The sequence below is a fragment of the Carassius carassius genome, chromosome 40 (genome assembly GCF_963082965.1).
Source record: "Carassius carassius chromosome 40, fCarCar2.1, whole genome shotgun sequence".
NCBI lineage: Eukaryota > Metazoa > Chordata > Actinopteri > Cypriniformes > Cyprinidae > Carassius > Carassius carassius.
The window spans coordinates 14102415-14129200 of record NC_081794.1 but is presented as its reverse complement, the minus strand read 5'-3'; the positions used below and the strand labels follow the sequence as shown (position 1 = coordinate 14129200).

Here is a 26786-nt window from a genome sequence, read left to right as displayed (position 1 = left end):
ATGTGGCAGTGTTGGATTTACAGGTATGTGCTAAAACTGTCACCGGTGGCAAGGTGGAGATACTCTGGCTGCTCTGTGCAATCCATTTCCGCTTCCACACTGAGCTTCCTGTGATGTGCTGAAAGGGTCTTTCTCTTCCACAAGCTGGAGGGCCGCTTATCCAGACACGTCTTTATCATTTGAGACAGGTCCTGCTGCAGATTCTGAAAGTTTTCCCTGAGAGAGAAGAATTCACAATAATGAAGTCGAAGTAATGAATTCAGAGTCGAGTTACGAGGATTGATACAAGATCCTAAAATGTTAAACTCACGCTGTTGGAGGTGTTGGCAGATTGTAATTTTGCCCTGTAACTCCCCTCAACCAGTATGTTGTTTCTTTCCCTTTACCCTGTAGAGTATATGAGGACCAGTGCTGTTATTGTAAAACAAACTATTTCGAAATGAAAATATAAAAAAGCTAGTTCGAACTATTAATAAATATTATAGTGTATAAATACAAAAAAGAGAGACAATGATCACACACACCTTTAAGTAAGTTTCTCCTCTCTTTTCATACTCAAACTTGCAGTCTGTGCGCTGGAGAATGTTGATAGTGGACTGACTCGCATGGATTCGTAGTGCTGGGGTGAAAAGATCAATGTAGAATAAAATACAGAATAGCAGTAGAGGGATTTCTCACAATGCTTTGGTTAGGGAAAGATTGAGAGCAGATGTACAGTACCCCTCAAAATTTTGCTAAAGTTTATTTAAGTTAAAACTAGCTTCTAACATCTTTCTTTCAAACTTTTGTAAGGTTAATTCATTGGAAAATGTCTGCCCCTTTGTACCCCTGCTTGCCATTGTAATAAAATGGGGATCGCAATTTACATGTAACAAAATTCAGTTTACATGTAACAAATTTCTACAAAATAAAAATCTTCATTTCCTTTTTGTGTACTACAGTGTTGACTTTTCCCAATACAATTTTACCTACTGTTGAAATATGTAACAAATAACAAATAGGCCTTTGACCAAGGTGAAAAAACATCTAAACATTTTGACCAGTGTGGCGCACACAATGACTACATTTTCTATTTTAATATATTTTAAGATGTAATATTTTGCTGTGATGGCAAAGCTTAGTTTTCAACAGCCATTACTCCAGTCCTCAGGGTCCCGTGATCCTTCAGACATCATTCTGATATGCTGATTTGATGTTTATCTACAACCCGAATTCCGGAAAAGTTGGGACGTTTTTTAAATTTTAATAAAATGAAAACTAAAGGAATTTCAAATCACATGAGCCAATATTTTATTCACAATAGAACATAGATAACGTAGCAAATGTTTAAACTGAGAAATTTTACACTTTTATCCACTTAATTAGCTCATTTAAAATGTAATGCCTGCTACAGGTCTCAAAAAAGTTGGCACGGGGGCAACAAATGGCTAAAAAAGCAAGCAGTTTTGAAAAGATTCAGCTGGGAGAACATCTAGTGATTAATTAAGTTAATTGATATCAGGTCTGTAACATGATTAGCTATAAAAGCTTTGTCTTAGAGAAGCAGAGTCTCTCAGAAGTAAAGATGGGCAGAGGCTCTCCAATCTGTGAAAGACTGCGTAAAAAAATTGTGGAAAACGTTCCTCAGCGTCAAATTGCAAAGGCTTTGCAAATCTCATCATCTACAGTGCATAACATCATCAAAAGATTCAGAGAAACTGGAGAAATCTCTGTGCGTAAGGGACAAGGCCGGAGACCTTTATTGGATGCCCGTGGTCTTCGGGCTCTCAGACGACACTGCATCACTCATCGGCATGATTGTGTCAATGACATTACTAAATGGGCCCAGGAATACTTTCAGAAACCACTGTCGGTAAACACAATCCGCCGTGCCATCAGCAGATGCCAACTAAAGCTCTATCATGCAAAAAGGAAGCCATATGTGAACATGGTCCAGAAGCGCCGTCGTGTCCTGTGGGCCAAGGCTCATTTAAAATGGACTATTTCAAAGTGGAATAGTGTTTTATGGTCAGACGAGTCCAAATTTGACATTCTTGTTGGAAATCACGGACGCCGTGTCCTCCGGGATAAAGAGGAGGGAGACCTTCCAGCATGTTATCAGCGTTCAGTTCAAAAGCCAGCATCTCTGATGGTATGGGGGTGCATAAGTGCATACGGTATGGGCAGCTTGCATGTTTTGGAAGGCTCTGTGAATGCTGAAAGGTATATAAAGGTTTTAGAGCAACATATGCTTCCCTCCAAACAACGTCTATTTCAGGGAAGGCCTTGTTTATTTCAGCAGGACAATGCAAAACCATATACTGCAGCTATAACAACAGCATGGCTTCTTCGTAGAAGAGTCCGGGTGCTAACCTGGCCTGCCTGCAGTCCAGATCTTTCACCTATAGAGAACATTTGGCGCATCATTAAACGAAAAATACGTCAAAGACGACCACGAACTCTTCAGCAGCTGGAAATCTATATAAGGCAAGAATGGGACCAAATTCCAACAGCAAAACTCCAGCAACTCATAGCCTCAATGCCCAGACGTCTTCAAACTGTTTTGAAAAGAAAAGGAGATGCTACACCATGGTAAACATGCCCCGTCCCAACTATTTTGAGACCTGTAGCAGAAATCAAAATTGAAATGAGCTCATTTTGTGCATAAAATTGTAAACTTTCTCAGTTTAAACATTTGCTATGTTATCTATGTTCTATTGTGAATAAAATATTGGCTCATGTGATTTGAAAGTCTTTTAGTTTTCATTTTATTAAAATTTAAGAAACGTCCCAACTTTTCCGGAATTCGGGTTGTATTATTATCAGTGCTGAAAACGGTTGTGCTGCTTAATATATTTGTGGAAACCAGGATTCTATGATGAATAGAACGTTCAAAATAACGGCATTTATTTAAGAGAAGCACTACTCACGTAGACCTGTGGACTCCATACGAGATGCTGTGTTCACAGTGTCTCCAAACAGGCAATATCTGGGCATTTTAATTCCAACTACACCAGCAGCACAGGGCCCTGTGCACATTAGACAGACATATCACACACTGGCTTTTAAATCTTTTTTGGGAGGTCTACTTATAACATTATCAGATGTCTTTCTGAGTCTAAACAATCTTAGCACATTTCACATCTATAACCAAGTGATATGCAAATGGAATATTTTCATTTAGTCGTAATTCACTTTTAAAAGGAATCCTTGTTTACATACATTATGTGCAGGAAATCTAGTGTAAAAGAGTATAAGATGTATGAAGCAAGACTTTTCTGGGTCAGTGATGACTTCTTCATTGACATCTTTTGTCTTACACTAACCCTTATATTTTAACACATTTTTTGATGCTGTGCCTTTAAGAAATGCCCTCTGCAGTACTGGAAAACTTTCAACTATTAGTTTATAAGAACAGAGTACAATAAATGGCTGGCTGTTACCTGAATGCACACCGATGCGGATCCACATGGGTATCCCAGGCAGATGCTGTAACTGAAATGTGCCCAAGAAGGACAGGATGTCCAGCGCCATGCAGCAGATATCCTTTGCATGCCTGTTCCCATTGCGTCGAGGAAGACCAGACACCACCATGTATGCATCGCCAATCGTCTCCACCTGACAGAGATACACACATATGTCACTTTGGAATTAGTGGATTAACAGTACCATAGTGAACAATACCCACCGTTCATCTGTCTGAAATACCTTATAGACATCGTGATTGTCAAGGATGCTGTCAAAGTTTTTGTAGATGTCATTGAGCATGTCCACCACTTCCATGGGTGTGCTGAAGTGGCACAGTGTGGTGAAACCCACAATATCACTGAAGTAAATGGTAACCTCGTCAAAGAGCTCAGGTTCCACTTTTCCCGTTTCCTTTAGAGAGCGCACAACAGGCCTGAAACATTGAGAGTTAATGATTAACATTGAGAGTTAATGATTTGATTAATTAGCTGGCAGTAATTATATTCAAGTCTACACAGTTGTCTAAATAACAATAAAACACTAAAAAATGAATTTAGAATGCAATGTTACTGATATATTATTGTGCATTGCTAATAAGACTGCAGTGTTTTTCTGTTGGTTGTGTTCAGACCCTGGCAGAACCATGAAGTTCAGGCAGTCCGCTCGGTCTCTCTCAGCCTTGTACAGAGCTGTGCGTTCCTCAACCAGCCGCTCCAGGTTACGGGAATACATCTGCAGCCGGCGGATCAGGTTCTCCATGTAGCTCTCATGTTCCTGGTTGTCCAGACTATTCAAAATCAAATCAGGAAATAGATGGTCCTCATACAGTCAAATGTGTTTATTTCATGTTCTATGTGGATACAGTCTCAACACAAGCATATAAAGGTGACCTGACAATCTTCCATAGAGTGTTTTCTATCTTTTTGAAATCTGGTCTTCTGTCCGGGTCTTCATCCCAACAATTTTTGATCAGCATGCACACCTGGAGAAATAGATTACTGAGAACCAAGTAATATGAGATCAATTCTTACCTGAAAGTTGCGTTGTAAAGAAGATGACATGCATATCTTTTATCAACATCAAAATTGATATAGTTTAAAGGAAAATGGGTAACACTTCACAATAAGTTTTTCAGTTGATAGTTCATTAGTTAACCACATTAGTTAGCATGAAGTAAGAATAAACAATACTTCTATAATGTTAATCTCAACATTTACAAATACATTTTTAAGATCATTAACAGTTAATGCAATGCAAACTAGCATGAAAATATTAACTAACAAACAAAGTTAATAAATTCTGTAAAAATACATTGCTCATTATTAATGTTAGCTGATGCAAATATGTTCCTGTTATCCTTATTCGGTCCTTCCTCTGCCTGTCCTTGTCATGTGAATTCATTCCCAGCCATTTCTTTTTAGTTCATTTGCTCCCAGGTGTGTCCCATTGGTTTCTGTATTTAAAGATTTCCCAGTCCCTAGTTCTGTCTGCTGTTAAATGTCATGCTTCAAGTGTCATACCTAAGTTCCTGAGTGTTTAGCTTTTGTTGATTGTGAAATTAAACTTCAAGAATGAATTCTCCTCGTGCAGTGTGACAATTGTAAAGTGCTACCCATGTTACCATTTTTCCAACCATTTTTAAACATGGTAACCCATCAACTAATTCATCTCATTTATTGTTCCTGTGGTGGGAGAAGGTCACTTCTAAAAGCACAACTATTCCAAGCAAGCTTTCAAATAATATAATCATGATCATAAAAGCTGAATTCTTATGGCACATTTTTAACAGCGGGCTATTACATGTCAACTACCTGTATGTTTTGGCTGCCTTTCATAACTGCTATTTGTACTAATGACAGCCAAATAATCTGTGTATGAGTCAAACATATGAATAGATACAAACACTCATACCTCTTGTTCTCTTTCACTAGTGTTCTCGAAGATTAGATCAGGTCTGAAGAAAGAGGATGTCATACTAGGGAATTGCACTCTGGCCAGTTTCTCTGGTAAAAAAAAATATATATAAAATGGATCCGTAAAAAGGATTGTTTAAAACCGTAAACTATTTCAAAATCTGTCTGAATTTATTCTGTTAAACACACACTACCAGTCAAAAGGATTAGAAAAAATATTAAACAAAACACTTTTCAGAAATTTTTCTTGCTTTATTCGGTATCCTATCAACTCACAAGCTCAACAAACGATTCACGGTTCCATGAGTCAGTGAGTCTTTGATTCGAGAACCATCCCTGTCGTGAACGTGTTGTTCAGAGCAGATTTGTGAACCGAGACAAATAATTCACTGAAAAGAGCAGACTCAAATAAATGATTCTTTGGCTTAATCGCTGCTGGGATTTAGAATTCTATTACAAAACACTGCGTCAGTAATTTACTATTATTATGTATAATACTGCCCGCACTACTGTTTGGAATGCTGAACATTAGTCTGGTAAAGTTCAGTTCAGGAAAAAGAAAATAGAAATTAGTAGTGAAATCAATATCTTTGGATATCTAATCCATCTATTGCATAATTATCAGATATATCTAATTTGTTATTTGCTAGTGATATTTGATCTTTGGGAAGGTTTTGTTCCACTGTGAAAATTACATTGCTGAGAAAAGTTCTCTGACACCTAGGCTTCTTCATGCATTGACACCAATTGAAAAGACAGTATAGTAAGGGGAACCTGAATGTGGCAGCATTCAGAAGGAGAACATCTAGATCACTCCGGAAGATATAAAGTTAGAGGAAAAGAGAAGCTCTTAGGAATCTCTTGTTGAACTGGAAATATTGGCAGGTTTCTCCATTGCAAAAGAACCACTGATGATTCAGGTAGAGGAGACCGAATACCAAAATTCACTTGCTGGAGTGAAAATATTTCCACGTACTTCATCCACAGCAGAAGAGCAGGCAACACTTGCTTTGATGGACACCATCAAATGTGCACTGCACACTTACATTTGGTCATTTAGCAGATTCTTTCATCCAAAGCGACTCACAAATGAGGACAATGGAAGCAATCAAAAACAACAAATGAGCAATGATATATAAGTGCTATAACAAGTCTCAGTTAGCTTAAACGCAGTACACGTAGCAAGGGCTTTTAAATAATATAATAAATAAAAAGAAAACAGATAGAATAGAATAATAATTGAGTAAGCTAGTGTTAGTTTTTTTTTGTAATTGTATAATAAATGGAAATAAAACTAGAATAGAATAGATAGAATACAAAAAGAATAGAAAGCTAGTAAGATTTCTTTTTAAAGAATAGAATTAGAATAGTGTGTGCTTAAGTTAGAGGGACAAATAAAGTTGGAAGAGATGTGTTTTAAGCCGATTCTTGAAGATGGCTAAGGACTCCAGGTCATTCCAACAGGGCACATAAGTCTGAAGTAACACATTTAGGTAAATGGGTGCAGAGCCAGTGGAGGTTTTGTCAGCAAACATCAATGCCTTGAATTTTATGCAAGCAGCTATTGGTAGCTAGTGCAAATTGATAAACAGAGGTGTGACGTATTCTTTTCAGCTCATTAAAAATTTATCTTGCTGCCGCGTTTGGATTAATTGTAAAGATTTGATAGAACTGGCTGGAAGACCTGCCAAGAGAGCATTGCAATAGTCCAGCCTAGACAAGAGCTTGAACGAAGAGTTGTGAAGCATGTTCTGAAAGAAAGGGCCTGATCAAGCGAACAATTAGTAGGATGATTAGAAAGGATGAGTTTGGAGACTTCTGCCTCAGAGAGTGAAGAGAAGGATGTGAATGAGTGTATGTTTACTGGTGAGATGTGCTTGACGGATTGTGGTGTGGAAAATTGTGCACTGATGTTTTTAATTTTATTCATGAAAAACGTGGCAAAGTCATCAGCTATTAGAGATGATGCAGGAGGGGGAGGAGAAGGACAAAGGAGTGAGCAAAATGTTTTAAAAAGCACGCGAGAGTTAGATGAATTGTTAATTTTGTTATGGTAGTATGTCCTTTTAGCAGTGGAGACATTAGCAGAGAAGGAAGAGAGGAGTGACTGATACACATCAAGGTCAGTAGTATTTTTGGATTTGCGCCACACCCTTTCAGCAGTTCTAAGATGTTCGGTTAGAACATCAGATAACCAAGGGGCAGAAGGGGTGGTATGGGCTGGCCTGGAAGACAAGGGACAATCAGTGTCTAAACAAGATGTAAGAGTGGAGCAGAAAGTATCAGTAACACTGTTAGCATCCAAAGATGCTAACAGATTAGGGGAAGGAAGCAAAGATAAAACTATAGCAGATAGCCGGGAAGGTGAGAGTGAGGGTAGGTTACGTTGAAAGATGACATGTGGAGGGGTAAGTGATGTGTCAGGGACCATGTTGAGGTTAAGACAATAAAGAATATTACCAAGTCCAATACAATAATACATAATACCAAGGCAGAGGAAGAGACAATAAAGAAGGAAAGAGGTTGAAGATGAAACTCCTAAAAAGCATGAGAGAAAGAGTAAAATGATCGTAGAAAAAAGACTGAATATGTAACCTCACCACCTGAAAAACGTACTCGGTTACTAAACGTAACCTCGGTTCTCTCTAGAAGAGCGAACGAGTACTGCGTCTTAGCTAAGACGCTACGGGAAAAGTCTCTTTTCACGAAATACTGAAGCAAAAAATTATCCTTAATTTTGTATTTTTGTAAAGCGCATTTGCAGCAGTACACAGCCATAGGCGAGATGGCTCGTTCGCTCACTGGCTTGTTCTGCGGCAACTGCACAGCCTATCGAGCGCGGGCTGATGCAACATCAGACCAATAAGGGCGCTTCACGCCCTTCTTGCCACTTCCCGCCGAAACGGGTGTGGCCCAACCTATAAAAGTAGCTTGAAAATGCTGACTCACTTGATTTATTTCATCGCCGAAGCGAACCAGAGTGAATCGTGCGCACGGCAGAGAACGCAGTACTCGTTCGCTCTTCTAGAGAGAACCGAGGTTACGTTTAGTAACCGAGTACGTTCTCTTACGAGAGCTCTCTCGTACTGCGTCTTAGCTAAGACGCTACGGGAACCCAATGTAAAACGCCGTGCGCGCAGGGATCACACACCAATAAACCTGAAGCAACGCCCAGGATTTACAGTGCACAGTCACCTAAGGGACTCACAGAGAGTCCAGGACAGAAAAGGGAAAAAGCCCTCCGTCCTATATCTAGCAGCATCTGTAGATGCGGCAATATGACATCACACAGCCGAGGCAAGGCCTGACCAATGTGGCAATGCGGGTCTTACGCAATACTGCCCATATAACAGTCGGCAGCGCATAGCGCTCGTGAACTCAGAATTACCCTCAGGGCCCTGATTCGACTATACCGACAACAGCCTTTCTTGCAAGGCGGGGACCTCCAGGTTATAGAACCTGATAAATGTAGACGGCGAGGCCCAACCTGCCGCCATACATATATCCTGCAAGGAGATCCCAGTAGACCACGCCCACGACGAGGCGACGCCTCTTGTGGAGTGTGCTCTGACGCCCAACGGGCACTGAAGGCCCCTGGAAGCGTAAGCTAACGCTATGGCGTCAACTATCCATCTGGATAGAGTCTTGTCTCGAAACAGCCATTCCCTTGGAACGTCCACCGAACGAGACAAACACCTGGTCCGTCTGCCGAAAGGCAGCAGAGCGAGACACATAAGCTCTTAAAACCCTGACAGGGCAAAGAAGACTCGAGTCTCCATCCTCCCCTGACACCGGCAGGGCAGACAGGGCAATAACCTGAGCCCGAAACAGTGTGTTGAGGGATTTCGGCACATAACCGTGCCTAGGTTTGAGTATGACCCTTGAGTCATTGGGCCCAAACTCCAAGCACGACTGGCTCACCGAGAGCGCGTGCAAATCACCCACACGCTTCACAGAAGCGAGAGCCAACAAGAATACTGTCTTGAACGACAGATGCTGAAAGCTAACCGATTGGATAGGCTCAAAAGGGGGACCCTTCAAGGCCTCCAAAACCGCCACGAGGTCCCACATAGGGACTGACGGAGGTCTGGGAGGATTCAGCCTCCTAGCTCCTCTGAGGAACCGGATGACTAAATCATTCCTTCCTATTGACTGACCGGACGCCGTTTCAGAAAACGCCGCGATGGCCGCCACATAAACTTTGAACGTGGATGGGGCTCTGCCCTTATCCAACAGCTCCTGTAGGAAGGAGAGGACCTCCGTCACCTCACAACTAAGGGGGGAATAACCTCGAGCTGTGCACCAGCTGGAGAACACCGACCACTTCGAGGCATACAGACGTCGTGTCGACGGAGCTCTAGCCTGAGTGATGGTATTTAGCACTCCCACTGCGAGATCAGCGGGTAACCGTTGAGCGCCCACACATGGAGGGACCACAACTCCGGTTGAGGGTGCCAAATCGAGCCCTTGGCCTGCGAGAGGAGGTCCCTCGTCAACGGTACCGGCCACGGGGCGACATCTGCTAACTGCATCAAATCTGGGAACCATGGTTGGTTCTTCCAAAGAGGTGCTACAAGCAGTATTGAACATCTCATTTCTCTCACCCGTTCTATCACCTGCGGAAGGAGGGAGACGGGAGGGAACGCATAAAGCGGGCAGCATGGCCATCTCCGTGACAGCGCGCTTTCGTTCTTGGAAAAGAACGCGGGGCAGTGAGCATTTTCGTGGGACGCAAAGAGGTCCACCTCCGCCATGCCAAATCTCTCCCACAACAGCCGGACTGTTTGCGGGTGTAGAGACCATTCGCCCGTAGGAACATTGCCTCTGGACAGCCTGTCTGGACCCAGATTCTGCAGTCCAGGCACATGCACTGCTCTCAGCGAGCGTACGTTGCGCTGAGCCCAAACCAGGAGGCATTCCGTCAGCCTGCACAGGTTTCGGGACCCGAGACCGCCCTGGCGATTTATGTAGGACACCACGGACATGTTGTCCGCACGGACTACGACGTGGTGATCCTTGATATCGGGACAAAAGCGCATCAGCGCGTTCTCCACTGCCAGCATTTCCAGGCAGTTGATATGATGGAGCTTTTCCCGTTCTGACCATAGGCCAAAGCACGGTCTGCCTTCGAACAGCGCTCCCCATCCCGAAGTGGAGGCGTCCGTCGACACCATTTTCACACTCGGGGAAGTCCCCAGGCTTACACCTGATCGGTACCAGCCGTTCGCTGTCCAAGGTGCTAGAGCCGCAACACAGCTCTGATCGACCTTGAAATGCAGCCGGCCAGACGCCCACGCTCTGCGCGGCACCCGAGCCTTCAGCCAGAACTGCAGGGGGCGCATACGGAGCAGGCCCAGCCGCAGAACCGGAGATGCTGAGGCCATGAGACCCAGCATCTTTTGACAGTGTTTGAGCGGCACGGTCGCGCCGCAGCGGAAAGAACTCGCTGCGCGCTGAATGCCCATCGCGCGCTGTGGTGACAGCCGCGCCGTCATGGAACACGAGTTCAGAACTATACCCAGAAACAGGATCGTCTGACTGGGGTTCAGCGAACTCTTCGCCCAATTGACACTGAGGCCGAGCTTCTCGAGGTGATCGAGTAAAACGGCCCTGTGGTCCACGAGCTCTGCTCGTGATCGGGCCAGAACCAGCCAGTCGTCCAAATAATTCAGCACTCGTATGCCTCTGAGTCTGAGAGGAGCGAGCGCTGCATCCATGCACCTCGTAAACGTATGAGGAGCCACGGAGGACTGTAAACTGGTATGCCTGGCCCTCGAAGGCGAATCTCAAATATCGCCTGTGGTTTGATCTGTATTTGAAAATACGTGTCCCTCAGATCTATTGACATGAACCAGTCCCCTCTGCGAATCTGCGCGAGGAGTTTCCTGGTCGTAAGCATTTTGAAACTGCGTTTCATCAATGCCTTGTTCAGCTGTCTTAGATCCAGTATGGGCCTGAGACCCCCGTCTCTCTTGGGCACCAGAAAGTATCTGCTGTACAGCCCCCCCCCCCCTCGCTTTGAGCTTGAGACACAGGCTCTACAGCCCCTTTGCTCAACAGTTTTGATATTTCGGCCCGAAGTATGTGTGCTACTTCTGTTTTGACCGTAGTTTCGACGCGCGCTGAAAAGCGCGGAGAGCGTCGAAAAAAACTGTAGCGAGTAGCCTCTCTTTATAATGCCTAGCACCCAATCCGAAACCCCTGGAAGCGCTGACCATGCATCTGCATGAATGGCTAAGGGCTGGATGCGAAGCGCGCTCTGTTGACCGGGCAACGGCGGCGCTCGGGTGTGCTGCGCATTTGAGACGGGGAGCGCGCTGATCACAGCGGGCAGATCGCTCCTCCTCGACCCCCGTCCCGGCGCTTAACCGACTGGGGGAAGGCTGAGCAGGTCCCGTGGGACTCGATATGTCTGCGAGTAACTGTGGGCTGCATATGTGCACATTTACCACTTTCAACTCGCTGTCTGCCTGTGCAGACCGTACGTGCACGGGCCTCGTTTTTACAGAAGCCACGCGCTATGCGGCGCGCTCGACCGATCTGTGTCGATCTTATGTGCGCGAGCCCTGTGTGCAGGGCTGTGCTTACATGTGGAGATGGGCACTGAGGAGTGGGCATCGTCACTGCATTTATAGCACCATTGGCCGTGGCCGGACGAGCGTGCACGGTTTTGTTTTTTACAGAAACCACATGACGCGTGTGACATAGTAATTGTGGGCACTGAAGGGTGGGCACGCTTACTATGCAGTGTGCGCGATCGACTTGAGTCGCTTTTATGGGCGCAGGCCCTGTGTGCAGGGCTGTGCTTACATGTGGAGATGGGCACTGAGGAGTGGGCATCGTCACTACATTAATAGCACCATCGGCCGTGGCCGGACGAACGTGCCCGGGTTTCGTTTTTACAGAAACCACATGACGCGTGTGACATAGTGATTGTGGGCACTGAGGAGTGGGCACGTCTACTATGTAGTGCGCGTGATCAACTTGAGTCGCTTTTATGGGCGCGAGCCCTGTGTGAAGGGCTGTGCTTATATGTGGAGATGGGCACTGAGCAGTGGGCATCGTCACTACATTTATAGCACCATCGGCCGTGGCCGGGACACCAGAAATTACACGTTTTTCGGGAAATATCTGGGTAGCCGTGATAACGGTTTTCCTGTGCAGGCAAGCGGGCAACCGTACAGGCTTGCGCATTGCAAAAAACGCTGAAACAGTCACAATCTCTGGAACTGAAACAGCGGCGCGCTTAGGTGAGAGCCCGGCCACAGCGGAACTCGTACACCGGCGCTTCGATGAAGCAGCCATCGTGTGTAGTGCCGACGCAGCGTCATGCAGCATGCGTAGATGGCTTTCCTAGGATGGCTTCGGGGCTCCCGGCCTCACCGTAATCCTCTGCCGCGGTCCCCGCAGCACTGGGCGATGACCGGTAGAGCGAGAAGGGGGGTCTCGAGCTGCGTTGCTGAAGCTGTTGTGATAACGGCTTTTGTGTGCAGGCAAGCGGGCAACTGTGCAGGCTTGCGCATTGCAGAAAACGCTGAGACAGTCACAGTTCCTGGAACTGAAACAGCGGCGCGCTTGGGTGAGAGCTCGGCCACAGCAGAACTCGTACACCTGCGCTTTGATGAAGCAGCCATCGTCAGTAGTGCCGACGCAGCGTCACACAGCAGGCTTTAGATGGCAACACCGCTTTTGCCGCCGTCCAGCAGAGGGCGGACAAAGGTGCGTCGCTGTCGCCTGTTCCACCGGCGGAAGTGAGTGGTAGTTCCTGTTTTTAGCATCATCAGTGTGGAGAATGCTAGTGAGACAGACGAACGAGTTCGCGCTGAATATGGAGCGTTCCAAGCCTTCGCCACCTCTTCGTGAAGCTCAGGAAGAAATGAGGCGGGCTTTGAGAAGTACGCTCATCCGAAAGGGAAATACCATCCAGCTGGGAACGAGAGGGGGGGCGCTGGTGCAAACCACTCGCGGCCGAGACTCATCGCGGCCAACACGAGCATTCGCCCCGGCTCCTTCTCGATGTCAGCTCGTCTGCTGGGCTTCTGAGCAGAAGGCGCGAGATCCTCGGAGCTCGCCCAGCCCTCACTGCCCGAAGCTAGCAGAGAGCGCGTGTCCTCTTCCTCCGACGCGGCCCTGAGATCGACTCCCTCGGACGACGCGCCGGCAAACAGCGGGCGCTGCCCACCGGGAAGCGATGCAGGGGGGGCTGGTGAAGCAGGGCGAACCGGCGAGCTCGGTTGAGCTGAAGACGGTTCCGGAATCCGCTGGAAGCGATGCTTTTACGGCGCCTCAGCGCAGCGGAGAATGCAGGCTCAGAGAAAAAGGCCAGGCGAGTCCTCAGAGTCACCATGGCAACAGCTCGCAGTGGGGGCATCCGCCGTCAGCGAGCGCGAGCGCTGCATGATCTTCACCCAGGCAGGAGACACATGTCTGATGTTGATGTTGCATCAGCCCGCGCTCGATAGGCTGTGCAGTTGCCGCAGAACAAGCCAATGAGCGAACGAGCCATCTCGCCTATGGCTGTGTACTGCTGCAAATGCGCTTTACAAAAATACAAAATTAAGGATAATTTTTTGCTTCAGTATTTCGTGAAAAGAGACTTTTCCCGTAGCGTCTTAGCTAAGAGCTCTCGTAAGAGAACCAAAGCTTGCTCAGATGGAGTCAGACAGTGCAAAATTCACACATACGAATAAAAGAAAGTGAAAGACAAAGCCCAAAATTCAAGGAAAATTCAAGGAAACAAAATAAAAGATACAAAGATAGAGCAGACAGCACATATTATTTCACCACCAGCAAAGGGAAAAAATTAGGGACATACAGGACCCTGAATGCAGCAGCAAAATCAGCTGAAATATTGGTTTCCTTTTATTCATAAGGTTGCTGCAGAGAAAGAGAAGATGAAAACTAGATAGTAAAGTTTGTGGTCAAACTTTAAGTTGGCTTGAAAAAGCCTAGCCAAAAAGTTTGAAGTAGTTTTAAAAGCTTAAAGTTTGAGGGTTTTCAGTTTTAATTAAGTTTTGAAGGCAATACAACCTATCAGAAAAAAAATTGATAAATATACAGATAGATAAATAGATAAGAAATTTTATACTACCATGTTGCTACCATAATTAGTAAGTGATTAGTATGTCGCTAGCATGATTACCAAGTTACTATCATGTTGTTAACGTTTTTCCAGCATGATTATCATGTCAATAGCATGTTGCTAGCATGTCATTAGCATGATTAACAATTTGCTAGCATGTCACTACCATGTTTCCAGCATGATAAGCAAGTTGCTAGCATGTCACTAGTATGGTTAGCAAGTGACTAGCATGTTGATAGCATGTTTAACAAGTGACTAGCATGTTACTAGCATGACTAGCAAGTGCCTAGCATGTCTCTACCATGTTGTTAGCATGATTAGCAAGTTACCAGCATGTTGTTAGCATGATAAGCAAGTGACTAGCATGTAATTAGTATGATTATCAAAGTGACTAGCATGTTGTTAGCATGATTAACAAGTGACTAGCATGCTATTAGTATGATTAGCCAAGTAACAAGCATGTTGTTAACTTGCTAATCACACCAGAGTTTGGTGGTTCTAACTTGAAAACTCTAAGAGGAGATACATTTTAAAATTTAGTCTCAACAGAAGAAGAAATAAGAAGAAGAAGAAGAAGAAGAATGAAAAGAAAAAGAAGAAGGAAAAGAAGAAGAACTAGATAGTAAAGTTTGTGGTCAAACTTTAAGTTGGCTTGAAAAAGCCTAGCCAGAAAGTCTGAAGCTAGCATGTAACTAGCATGTTCCCAGCATGACTAGCAAGTGACTAGCATTTCATCAACAAGTGACTAGCATGTAATTAGCATGATTAACAAGTGACTAGCATGTCTGTAGCATTTTGTTAGCATTATTAACAAGTGACTAGCATGTAATTAGCATGATTAGCAAGTGACCAGCATGTTGCTAAGATGACTAGCATGTCTCTATCATGATGCTAGCATGACTAGCAAGTGACTAGCATGTTGTTAGCATGATTGGCAAGTGGCTTGCATGTTATTAGTATGACTAGCAAAGTTACTAGCATGTTGTTAACATGATTAGCAAGTGACTAGCATGTTGTTAGCGTGATTAGAAAGTGACTAGCATGTAATAAGCATGATTAACAATTCACTAGCATGTCTCTAGCATGTTGCTAGCATGATTAGCAAGTAACTGACATGTTGATAACATGATTAGCAAGTGACTAGCATGTTGCCAGCATGACTATGAAGTGAGATGGTAGTCTAAAAGCAGCTAAAACCAGTTGTTTCATTAAAAAAGACCAACGTGACAGTGGCCAAAACCACTTAAAAACCACCAGCTTGGGAGACCAGCCAAAGCAACCAACCAGCTTAGGCTGGTCTCATTAGGGAGTTTTAAACTTTGTTATTGCAGTAGACAGCTAAAATACATTATACGTCTTATTGTCTAAAATTTGCACCCCCTCAATGAAAGTCTATGGGGTTTTAGGTGGTTTTGGTAGTCTGGTTTACAAAAACCGTAAGCCGGAACAGTTAGAAAATATATAGCAAACTGAGTCAGACCAGTCTGAAGGTCTGACCCGAGTTTGGTGGTTCTAGCTTGAAAGCTCTAGGAGGAGATACATTTTAAAATTTAATCTCAGAAGGAGAAGAAGAAGAAGAAGAAGAAGAAGACGTTTAAATAGGATTTCAGTAAGTTGGCTTTTTCAAGCCAACTTAATAATAATAACTTTAAATAGGATTTCAGTAAATTGGCTTTTTAAAGCCAACTTAATCAGACAAGAGGAGAAAATACAAAGGCAGTTACTGTACAAAAAAAAAATATATATGTCAATGATCCATCTGTAACACCTGCTCATCAGCAAACAACAGGTTCAATAACTCATATAGAAACTAGAGGATGGTCGATATTAGACAGGTGGTGTAGGAATATAACACAGAGGTGGTGAGAGAGACAAGAAGAATCAGTCCCTCCAGGAAAAATCACAATATGAATCAAGATCCTTGTCCAAATGTTGTTCATGCCTTAATATTTAAAAAAAAACATCAACATTTAGATAACTGAAGTAAATTAAAAATAAAAACTTTTTCTAAGATATTTCTGCTTCAAAATATTTAATCTGTAGACAAAAATAAAATATCTAATTGTAGTTTTGTGGGGCGTATGTAATTTCACATGATATTATTCTAATTCATAATTATATTTCATGTAAGTTTGTAGAATTTGCACCATATTTCTCATAAAACAACCATTTTAACATTTATAATGCCAATATAAAACATTTTGGCAACTTTAAAGCTTCATTCCCTATTCATTGTAATTGCATGGATAAGAGCTACCAGCAAATTATTCCAATTATTCCACTTTTTGTGCGACTAAATGATTGAGTACAGAAATTCCATTTTGGCTTAACTATCCTTTAAAAATTAACCATAGTATGTAGCATAAACAAATGTATGCATGCATGATGGGAAATCACCAGTAGGTGTCAGCGTGAATGTGTATTTTTATGTTGCTTTCTATAAATCTTTCTCTCACCAGTTCGATCAGAGCAGGTGCTTGTATAGAATGTGCACTTTCTCATCATGATTTCCTGTGAAATGATAGCAAAACTGTACACATCTCCTTTCTGAGAGATCCCCTGCTTCCTCAAGTGTTCAGGTGCCGTCCACAGATCTGAGGCAAGCGGAAACAAAAAAATAGGGAATTTAACACAAGGAAATGGTTAACCAAATAACTATTGCTTAAAAAAAACAGTGTGGGAATAACTGAGATTCTTTCCATGATAAAAAATAAAACACCCTTTCACCTTTACTGGGAGGGAGAATAGTATTGAAGCCAAAGTCTGCAATCTTCACTACCATACGGTTGTCAACCACGCAGTTAGTCGATTTAAGACGCCCATGGACTGCAATGTTGCTAGCATGGAGATAAGACATGCCCTGCAAAAGGCAAAGAGTTAATGCGAAAAACTAGGTTAGTACAGTACATATACATAACTATTATTGTATAACCTATATTAAACCATCTATCCAGGCACAGGTATATGCAAAGAATATTAGTATGCAAATACATTTTCAATTTAATGGAATAGTTCACACAAAAATGAAACATTTCTGAAAATAATACACAATCAACAGGACTCAAATTCATCAATTAATGTTTTGTGAAGCAAAACCTGCATGTCTGTAAAAAAAACATTAATATGATCATACAGGGCATTTATAGGAACAATCCACTTTAAAAAAATAAATAAATAAATAAATAGGATCATTTTTCAACTCACCTAGAGTTAAACAGTTAAATTGACTGTTTTTGAATCCACTCAAACGATCTCTGGGTCTGGCAGTAGTACGTTTAGCTTAGCTTAGCATAGATCATTGAATCTGATTAGACCGTTAGCATCTCACTCAAAAATGACCAAAGAGTTTCAATATTTTTCCTTTTTAAAACTTGACCCTTTTGTAGTTACATTGTGTACTAAGACCGACGGAAAATGAAAAGATGTGATTTTTAAGGCTCATAAGGCTAGGAACTATACTCTCATTCTGGCGTAATAATCAAGGAACTTTGCTGCCGTACCATGGGTGCAGCAGGCGCAATGATATTACGCAGCGCCTGAAAATTTGCTTATTTGGAAATTACCTAATTTAGCTGGGATTATTTTCAGACGCTGGGTAATATCATTGCGTCGGTCTTAGTACACGATGTAACTACAGAAGAGTTAAGTTTTAAATGGGAAAAATATAGAAACTCTTTGGTCATTTTTAAAAGAGATGATGACGTCTAATCAGATTCAGTGATCTATAAACTACATCTAAAGTGGTACCACCAGACCTGGAGATTGTCTGAATGGATTCAAAAACGGTAAAACACAACTGTTTAACTCTAGGGGAGTTGAAAAATGAGTCTATTTTCAAAAATAGTGAAGTGTTCCTTTAACTTTAAAAGGTTTAATATCCATAGTAACGATTCCTTCATTTAAAAAAAAGGTCCATCCCCTGTTGTGCTTTCACGTCAGTAACGTTACTCACCAACATATTTATTTAAAGGGTTAGTTCACCCAGATAGCAAATTTATGTCATTAATAACTTACCCTCAGTCAGTGTACTGTTTGAGTGCATGCATTACTCCGGGATATTGGTTTGTTTGAACTCAGAGGGAGTGTCAGCCACATTAAAAAAGTTAACAACTTAAGTCATTTGTGGAATAATGCGTATTAGAGATGCGAACCGTTTAAAATGATTCAGTTCAATTTGGTGAACTGAATGATTCGTTCGCGAACCGGATATCCAGACTGCTTTGTTTTGAACTCTCTCTCACAACAGACACGGAAGAGAAGACAATGCTGAATAAAGTCGTAGTTTTGGTATTTTTGGACCAAAATGTATTTTCGATGCTTCAAAAAATTCTAACTGACCCTCTGATGTCACATGGACTACTTTGATGATGTTTTTCTTACCTTTCTGGACATGGACAGTATACCGTACACACAGCTTCAATGGAGGGACTGAGAGCTCTCGGACTAAATCTAAAATATCTTAAACTGTGTTCCAAAGATAAACGGAGGTTTTACGGGTTTGAAACAACATCAGGGTAAGTTATTAATTACATAAATTTGCTATCTGGGTGAACTAACCCTTTAACATTAGATCTGTTTTCAATAGTAAACCGTGCTTGATTTGTGCATAGTTCTCTCCTGATTCAGATGAGATTACTGGAGAGAGCAATATTATGTATAGAGTACTTGTCGATTATTGTGATGTTTTTATTAGCTGTTTGGCACCCATTCACATGTCTATGGAAGTAACAAACTCATCTACATCTTGGACCGCCTGAGGTTTTTTTGGTGAACTATTCCTTAAAACAGTTTAAATGAAGTTATAAACCCCTGTATCATTCAATTACCTTTGCAATATCATACATGACAGAGATCTTAAATTGCCAGTCCATGAAGGTCTCTTCTGGGTATGAAATTTTATCATTGAGTGCATGCTAAAAGAATAAATAAAAAGATATTATAGTGTTTGTCTACTAAATCAGAATTTCATTATATGAGGCTCATTGTAATACTCACTCTAAGGGATCCTCTCTCTCCATATTCAAACACGCCAAAATACTCATTGTCAAACTTGACTGTCCCATAAAATTTAGTCAGATTGTAATAATCAATTTTCAATAGCTGAAATGGAAGTGGCATTATGATATCAGTTGTGAACAACAGAAAGTTACTTAAAGTTTTAATCTTAATGATTCAGTGTCAGTGTTTTGTCATTCAGTGAAGAGCATGAGAAAGAGAAGTCCCAGTACCGTGTTGAGCTCTATCCTCTGTCTTTCAGTGAAGCTTCCACCTGTAAGCCTTAATTCCTTAAGGATAACAATCTGTAAAGAACAGCATTATTACAAAAATCAAGAGTAATACAATAATTTTAGATAAAATTGAGAAGTTTGACAGTACCTTTTTATCATAACGTGCACGGCGTAGGATGTAGCTACTATTCTGTGTGGAGTCTTCCTCAATCTAATGACAAGAGAGAATCAAATATGTAACATTTTAAAAACATTTTAGTATAAAAGTAAATAGTTTATAGTAAATAGTAAATTTGATGCCTGTGTATTACCTTCAGACTGATCATATTCCACTCACTCGACTCTAAAGGCATAATGAGCTCGGACGAAATATGAGACCATCTTTTTTGCATGTGACGGTAATGTCTATTTTGCCTTTAAAAATATATGCATAAACAATAGTAAATATCTTGCTACATACAATTTCATAGAATAATCTTTTTTTTTAAGTATCGCTCTAACCAGTAAAAGATGAAGGCAAGTGTACCCATGATCCCCACAACAGCAGTACACAATACTATGACAACGATGTTGGCTTGGAAGTCTAAATTAATAAATAATGTTTTTATATAAACAACATTTTATTTCATAATATACAATAAAGCTTGAAGCTTTAACTTAAACAGTATGATTTGGAAAACTGATGGAATCCTCTATACCTGTGGGATCTGGCCGGTCTTTAGGCAGACGGAGATGAGGCCAAATGAAGGAAGGATTTCTGTTCTTTAGCTCTGTGTTGTTGGTGGATGTGTCGAACTCATAAAGAATCTTGTACTAAAGTACAAAAGAAGTCAGTCTTGATGAATAATTACTCCACAGTTGCACAGATGTGACGATATGTCTGAGATCTGTGGCATACCTCGTTGTTGTGGTTAGTGTAGATCACAGAAAATATGAGATCCCTGTCACCATATTCATCCAGCTGATAATCTCCAGCTATACCTGTGGTATGGGGTTTCCAGATTTGTAGTATCCTGTGGATCTACCAAAGCAAGTTCAATATTGTGAGAAGTGACCGATGCTTTTTACCTTTGAAAGACACATTTCTGAAGTAGTTCATGCTGACAGATTCCATGTCTTGAATTTCTGAGGACGGCATCTTCCAGATGGTCCTCATCACCTGTCTGAACAGCAGCACCGCATCATGATACGCTGCAATATAATCATTCATCTGCGCACAGAACAGTAAGAAGATGAGAATTAGTACTTTTAGATCCATAACAGGGAAACATCATTATGTAAAAGTGAAAAATGTGAAAAAAATTTAGAAAAAAATAACAAAAATTCTGCCGCTATCATTTATAGATGCCTTTTATATTATATAACATTATTTTATTTTTTTAAAAGTCTGTCATCTTACCACCTAAACAAAGAGAAAAAAGAAAAAATAATAATTATGGCAAAATTATGCAACAAATGTGAAAATACACAATCTTTTTTTTAAGTTTACTATATAAATATAATAATATAATCTTATACTCACCAAGGCTCCATTTATTCAATCAAAAATACTGTTAAACAGTAATGGTACTACATTTTTAAAAAACTGATTTCTGTTTTTAATATATTTAATAAATATGTTTAAAAATGTTACATTCATTCCTGTGATCTTCAGTGTCACATGATTTTTTTCATTATTACCTATATGAGAGCAATTGTAATTCTTAATCTTTTTATGCAATCTGTGACACACATCAGGATTCTTTGATAAATTGAATTGTCAAAAGAGCTGCATTTATTTGAAATAGAAATCCTTTTAACATTGTAAATGTCTTTATTATCAATTGAATGGATCCTTGCTAAAAGTATTAATAAACTTTTGAACGATAGTGTATTATAAATGTACTGTATTTACTGATCGATATTTAAATGTATGTATTTACATACACCAAATGGACAAAAGTTTTAGCACACACTTCTTAATTATTGAATTTGGGTGTTTCAGACAGACCCATTGTATGTAAACTGCAAGTTAAGAAATAGATATAACAAGGAAAATGGGATTTCTGGGACAGAATGAACGGTGATTTAAGATTCTGCTTGAGATTTCAGAATATGTGTTGACCTGTCGATACATAAATAGGAGATAAATAAAAACATTACCCACCGTGTTGTTACCAGAAGTGTCAATGGTGTATTGTCTTGTGTTGGGCATTGTCAGCACCAGGACATTTCTCATAGCCTCATTAGATGTCTCATTATAATATCTGTCGCTGTGAAAGAAAGTTGGTATTGTTACTGAATTTTCAGTCTTTGTAGACTTTTTAAATGAGGCTTTCTGAGATCAGCACAGTTATATTACTCCATTATACATGCACATTTAGTCATGAACAGATTAAAGAAAGTAAGAGTTGACTGACTTGTAAAGGTCAATCAGAAGAAAAGCGATTTCATTATCAGAGTCCATAGTGCCGTTCTTCAGATCCATGATGTCCTCAGGTGTTCCACATAAAATGACCACTGTAAAACAGAAATCAAGTAACAGAAATAAGTAAATAATAAACAGACTGTTTAAGATTTTTACCGGAGACACACATTAAGGCATACATTACCATAAATAAAACATAAACAAACTTAGGTTGTTTTTCATAAGTATTCAAATAAAATAAGCTCTCACAGTTACTCTCCCGTCCATGGTTTCCAAGGGCCTTACTGAGGTCATCTTCTTTTCGAAGAATCACGATTTTCTCTAAACTTGGGGAAAATGTGCCTGGAGCCACCTCAAGTGCATTTATGTACCTACATACAAGACCCCAAATTATACAGAGAACCATATGGGAATATCTCTTCTGTTGTTGAAAACTACTAATGTACAGTCACTACATACTCACCAAAAACAGTCCTCTGTGTTATTTGGTTTCTTGTATAAATACGCTGTTTTCCATTTAGGCTTGATATCATCTCCCACATTCCAAAAGTGAAAGAAGAAGCTGGAGATTTTTCTTGCTGGAGGCAGAAGTCGAGTCAGATCTCTCTTGAAGTCACAAGACAGTCCAAAGCTTCCAGCTGAGATGATGGGCATGTTGAGGTTCAGACCAATATCCAGACTACAAAAGTGGTCACACACACAAATCACATGTTGTTCCAGCTACAGTAAACTCTGTTTCAGATGGCATGTTTTTGCTTTATGATCGATTTCTAATCTTACACTAACTTTCAGTCATTTAATAGCATATTTTTTAGTTTAGTTGGCCAAATGTACCTGCTTTCGAGGTACACATAAACACCCCCATCCACTACTCTAAATGGTTTGAGTTAATAACGTAATCCATAACTACTGAATAAATGTTATTGAAAATGTATTTTTTTAATCTATATAAAATCAGCTCCTTGAACTCAAGATTGCTTTTGTTGACGAATTTTTTTTGTCATTTCAAAATTACTTTAGTCTTTAAAATGGGGTTAAAGTGTACTGCTAAATGTACTGAATACATTTATGGTAAACTTAAATATACTTTAATCTCATTTCTATTGAAACATTTATCGTGTATTTGAATAGCTGCCATTTAGTATATTTGAAATATATTATAACTTTATAGAAAATATATAAACTTTAAATGTAATATAGAATAAAACAATACAGTTTAGTCATCAAAATACTTCTTTAAAGCACAACAAATGATTATTAAAACATAATGATTTAAAATGTAAATGTAAAACTTTTAACTGGAAACTATAACAGTGTTACAAAACTCATTAAAGTGGATTTTTATTTAATTTGTATTATCTGCAAGTCCAGTTTTTTTAAATATACTTTTAAGATAATTCTAAATAAGATTCTAAATACCAACAAGTGCATAAAGTTAATAAAAAAAATAACATAAAATAAAAGTAGATACACTCCTTTTACACAAGAAGTAATAACTGATTTGAAATTATTTTTTTAAGGATCTAGGCAGACCTAAGGGTCTTCTGAGGATCTAGAGCAAGATCTAAAGCAAGAAACCAAGGAAATACAGACAAAGATCTGTAAAAGCTAAATCTAACATACTCAGCCATTTGGAAAGTGGCGTAAGTGCAGGTTGGTCCCAGCAGAGCGCATCCCTCTTCACCAGCATTCTAGAAAGTAATCACAACGATCAGTGGGAAGACACTTCATATATGGTGTAATTTAAAAAAAGTATGTCAAAGGAATTAAGAAGACCAGAACTGACCGTGAGATCATTTAAAATTTCCACCCCCTCACAGGCACTACTGGTGCAGCCTTTTTTAAAGTAGTAAAGGGTTTTAAACCCTCTGAATTTGACCTCTAATTGGGGATACCCCTCTAGAAAAAATGTAGAAAAAGAAACAAATTTGATTGAAACTGTAATATAAATTTAGAATTTAGGCATATGATTATTACAAACTGAACTACATTTCATATTTAGTACAATAGTAGTTGTCATAAGATCTTATGTTTCTTTTGTTTAACATAACAATTAGGCTGTGACTTTGCAAGACTGTAAATTATGGAAAGACGTTTTAGCTTAATATATTCCAAGTGCTACTCGTTGTGATTGCATTTTTGCTAGTAACAATTCAATTAAAGAGCTCTACAATTAAATTCTTACTAGTAACAATGCCAGTTGAGAGAGCTCTACAAATCATATGTCTTCATTGACTTCCATTAGTTTTCTATGCAACAGGGGCCGCTTCTAAATCAATTGTAGTACAAAATTGCATTAAAAAGAGCTCTCTAACTTTAATTCTTACTAGTCAAATTGGAATTAGAGAGCTCTCTTACAAGTAAAAATGCAATTGCAGAGCTTTCTAATTCAATTAAGGAGCTCTATAATGCAATTATTAATAGTAACATTTGAATAAGAGAGCTCTCTAATCATAATTTTTACTAGTAAGAACTGAATTGTAGAACTCTCTAATTCATTTCTAACTAGTAAGAATGCAATAGCAGAGCTCTTTTGAGGGTTAGTTCAACCCAAAATAAAAACTCTGTTATTAATATCTCACTCGCATGTCGTTTCAAACCCATGAGACCTATATTCCTCATCAGAACACAAATCATAAATGTTGTGACTTTTGCTCAAATAACATTATAAAAAGCTTTTTTTTCAGACTAAGATCAGCCAGTCTGCATGCGCAGTCCTAAGAGCACGCCTCACAATGTTGACAGTTTCTATAGCAAGCGGGATTTCTAACAGCAGCTGCTGTGATGTGCTGACTTTACCGATTGGCTCTTTCAGAAGGCGGGGCTTCCTGAGATTGAGTGGCCATATTGATCTTAGCATTTTTCCCCATTCAAACCTATACGAGTGACACGTCTTGGGTATTCGTCTTTGGTAATTCCAAAGACTAAAGACTTTGGTAATACTTACTATTGGAGAAAGCATAACGGCTAACTTGGATCATGTGTCCCTTAATAACCAATCACATTACAGCCTTGCCGTCACTGAATTTCAGTCAGAGTTGTGTGACACTCAGTTGCTGTTTACGGATCCCATAGGAATTAATGGGAAGTGTCGTAAGATCAATCCCACCTGTCGCAAAAAGTCTGTGACTTCTCTTATAAAACAGCATTTATTTCCATGGTAAACTCTAAAAATAGTTCAATCCAAAAGTATTGTTTATTGTAAAACATGTTGAAGATTAGCAGATAGGCTGTCGATTCATTAAATGATAAGAAAAATCTTTTACTGCCAGACCGGAAGCGTTAGCTAAAGCTGTAACACTTTTTCAGCTAATGGTTGCAGGCTTGCCTTTTTTTGTTGCTTTGTTACAGGCATGATGGAATGAAAATTAAATCGAGCAATTGGACCAATCACCTCAGATTAGCGTGACGCAAAGGAGGGGTTTGGAAAAAGTTATCGTTGAGTGAATTGTTTTGGAATCCTTCAGCAAGTAAGTTAAAAAATAAATGGATATTATAAGACAAAGTGTTTTTTGACCTTGCATGCATGTCAACCTGTTTTGGGGGACTCTCAAAACCAATATATGAACCTTTTATAACCCATAATGGGGCACTTTATGCATTTTCGAATGTCCGATTTTACCGACATCCTTACTACTGGACCTGGGAACAGTACAGTTGCGTTGCTGTCTGGAGGGTCAGAGAGCTCTCAGATTTAATAAAAAATATCTTAATTTGTGTTCAGAAGATGAACAAAGGTCTTACGGGTTTGGAACGACATGACGGTGAGTAATTAAAGACAGAATTTTCATTTTGGGGTGAACTAACTCTTTAATTAGAGAGCTCTCTAGCTGTAATTGTAACTAATAAAAACTGATTTAGCTGGCATTAGTATTAGTAGGAATTTAATTTTAGAGCTCTCTTTTTGAATTGTTACAAGTAAAAATTCAATTATGCTATGAATATTTAAAGCTAATAGTAATTGCCATAGTAATTTAAATAGTCTCTCTTCATATTCTTCGTATTAAATGTAATTAGGATCATACTTTACCGTCTTCAGAGATCTCAGAATCATTTCCAACAGCACTCAGCACAGCTGGCTTTACAAAATTTATACTCCAGGGTGACACATCGTCATCCAATAAAATAACATTCATCAGAAGTGTTCCATTAAAGCAAGACTCTTTCATGAAGTGGCTTTGCTTTAGGAGTGTCCATGATAGACATGCAAATAACCAGATACAGTAATCCATATTCAAATGTTAAGAAGACAAAAAATAAAGTCTCTCGGCCTTTGAGGTCAGCAAAATGTTTACTTCGAATTGATTTTCATTGCAACGTGTTTGTAGTTGTCCAGTTATTTTCTGAGTTAAATCCAGCAGACTTCATTATTAATATTCCAAGAATGGAAAATGTAGAGGAAAAACAAAAAAGACTTTTATCCAGGCTAGTCTTTTGTCCTACACAGGCACGCTTTCACACTGATCACTGCTCTCACCTGAGCGTGTTAATGAACAACATAGTCTCACAACATGTCGTGTCTCAAAACCTAGTGTGCTGCCTACATAGACAGCATTTATGGGCACATTTCCAGCCAGACAGATTTTTTTCATGTCTATATAGCTAGTTTACTAGGCTAGCTCACACAGTGACTCTCAGTGAAAGTTTAGGCCTCGTTAATACTTTTATATACATATATGAATCTATCTGGAATTAATCAAATTTCTGCC

At 40.3% G+C, this 26786-nt stretch overlaps 1 protein-coding gene across 1 annotated transcript; it reads right to left on the bottom strand.

Moving 5' to 3' along the window:
* Nucleotides 1-26748, bottom strand: gucy2cb (guanylate cyclase 2Cb). The gene is made up of 27 exons (XM_059532118.1): nucleotides 26108-26748; nucleotides 23864-23976; nucleotides 23701-23768; nucleotides 22541-22756; nucleotides 22327-22448; nucleotides 22070-22169; nucleotides 21817-21922; nucleotides 20739-20880; nucleotides 20569-20651; nucleotides 20369-20483; nucleotides 20172-20253; nucleotides 19982-20084; nucleotides 19819-19881; nucleotides 19671-19742; nucleotides 19438-19542; nucleotides 19269-19355; nucleotides 17170-17302; nucleotides 16899-17036; nucleotides 5359-5450; nucleotides 4338-4429; nucleotides 4079-4234; nucleotides 3688-3880; nucleotides 3423-3597; nucleotides 2910-3008; nucleotides 525-619; nucleotides 311-387; nucleotides 1-216 (listed from the first exon to the last, which is right to left on the bottom strand). The coding sequence occupies exons 1-27, from the start codon at nucleotides 26307-26309 to the stop codon at nucleotides 18-20; spliced, it is 3228 nt and encodes a 1075-aa protein (XP_059388101.1). The 5' UTR covers nucleotides 26310-26748; the 3' UTR covers nucleotides 1-17.
* Between the last annotated feature and the right edge of the window lie 38 nt (nucleotides 26749-26786).

Bases quoted from the DNA above. Each gene is read 5' to 3' on its own strand.
- gucy2cb (XM_059532118.1), bottom strand. From the start codon at position 26,309: ATGGATTACTGTATCTGGTTATTTGCATGTCTATCATGGACACTCCTA. The intron at 22,170-22,326 runs GTGAGAGCTTAT...TCTGTTTTACAG, and splicing joins CCATGGACGGGAGAGTAACT to TGGTCATTTTATGTGGAACA. The intron at 3,881-4,078 runs GTCTGAACACAA...TCAATGTTTCAG, and splicing joins AACTTCATGGTTCTGCCAGG to GCCTGTTGTGCGCTCTCTAA.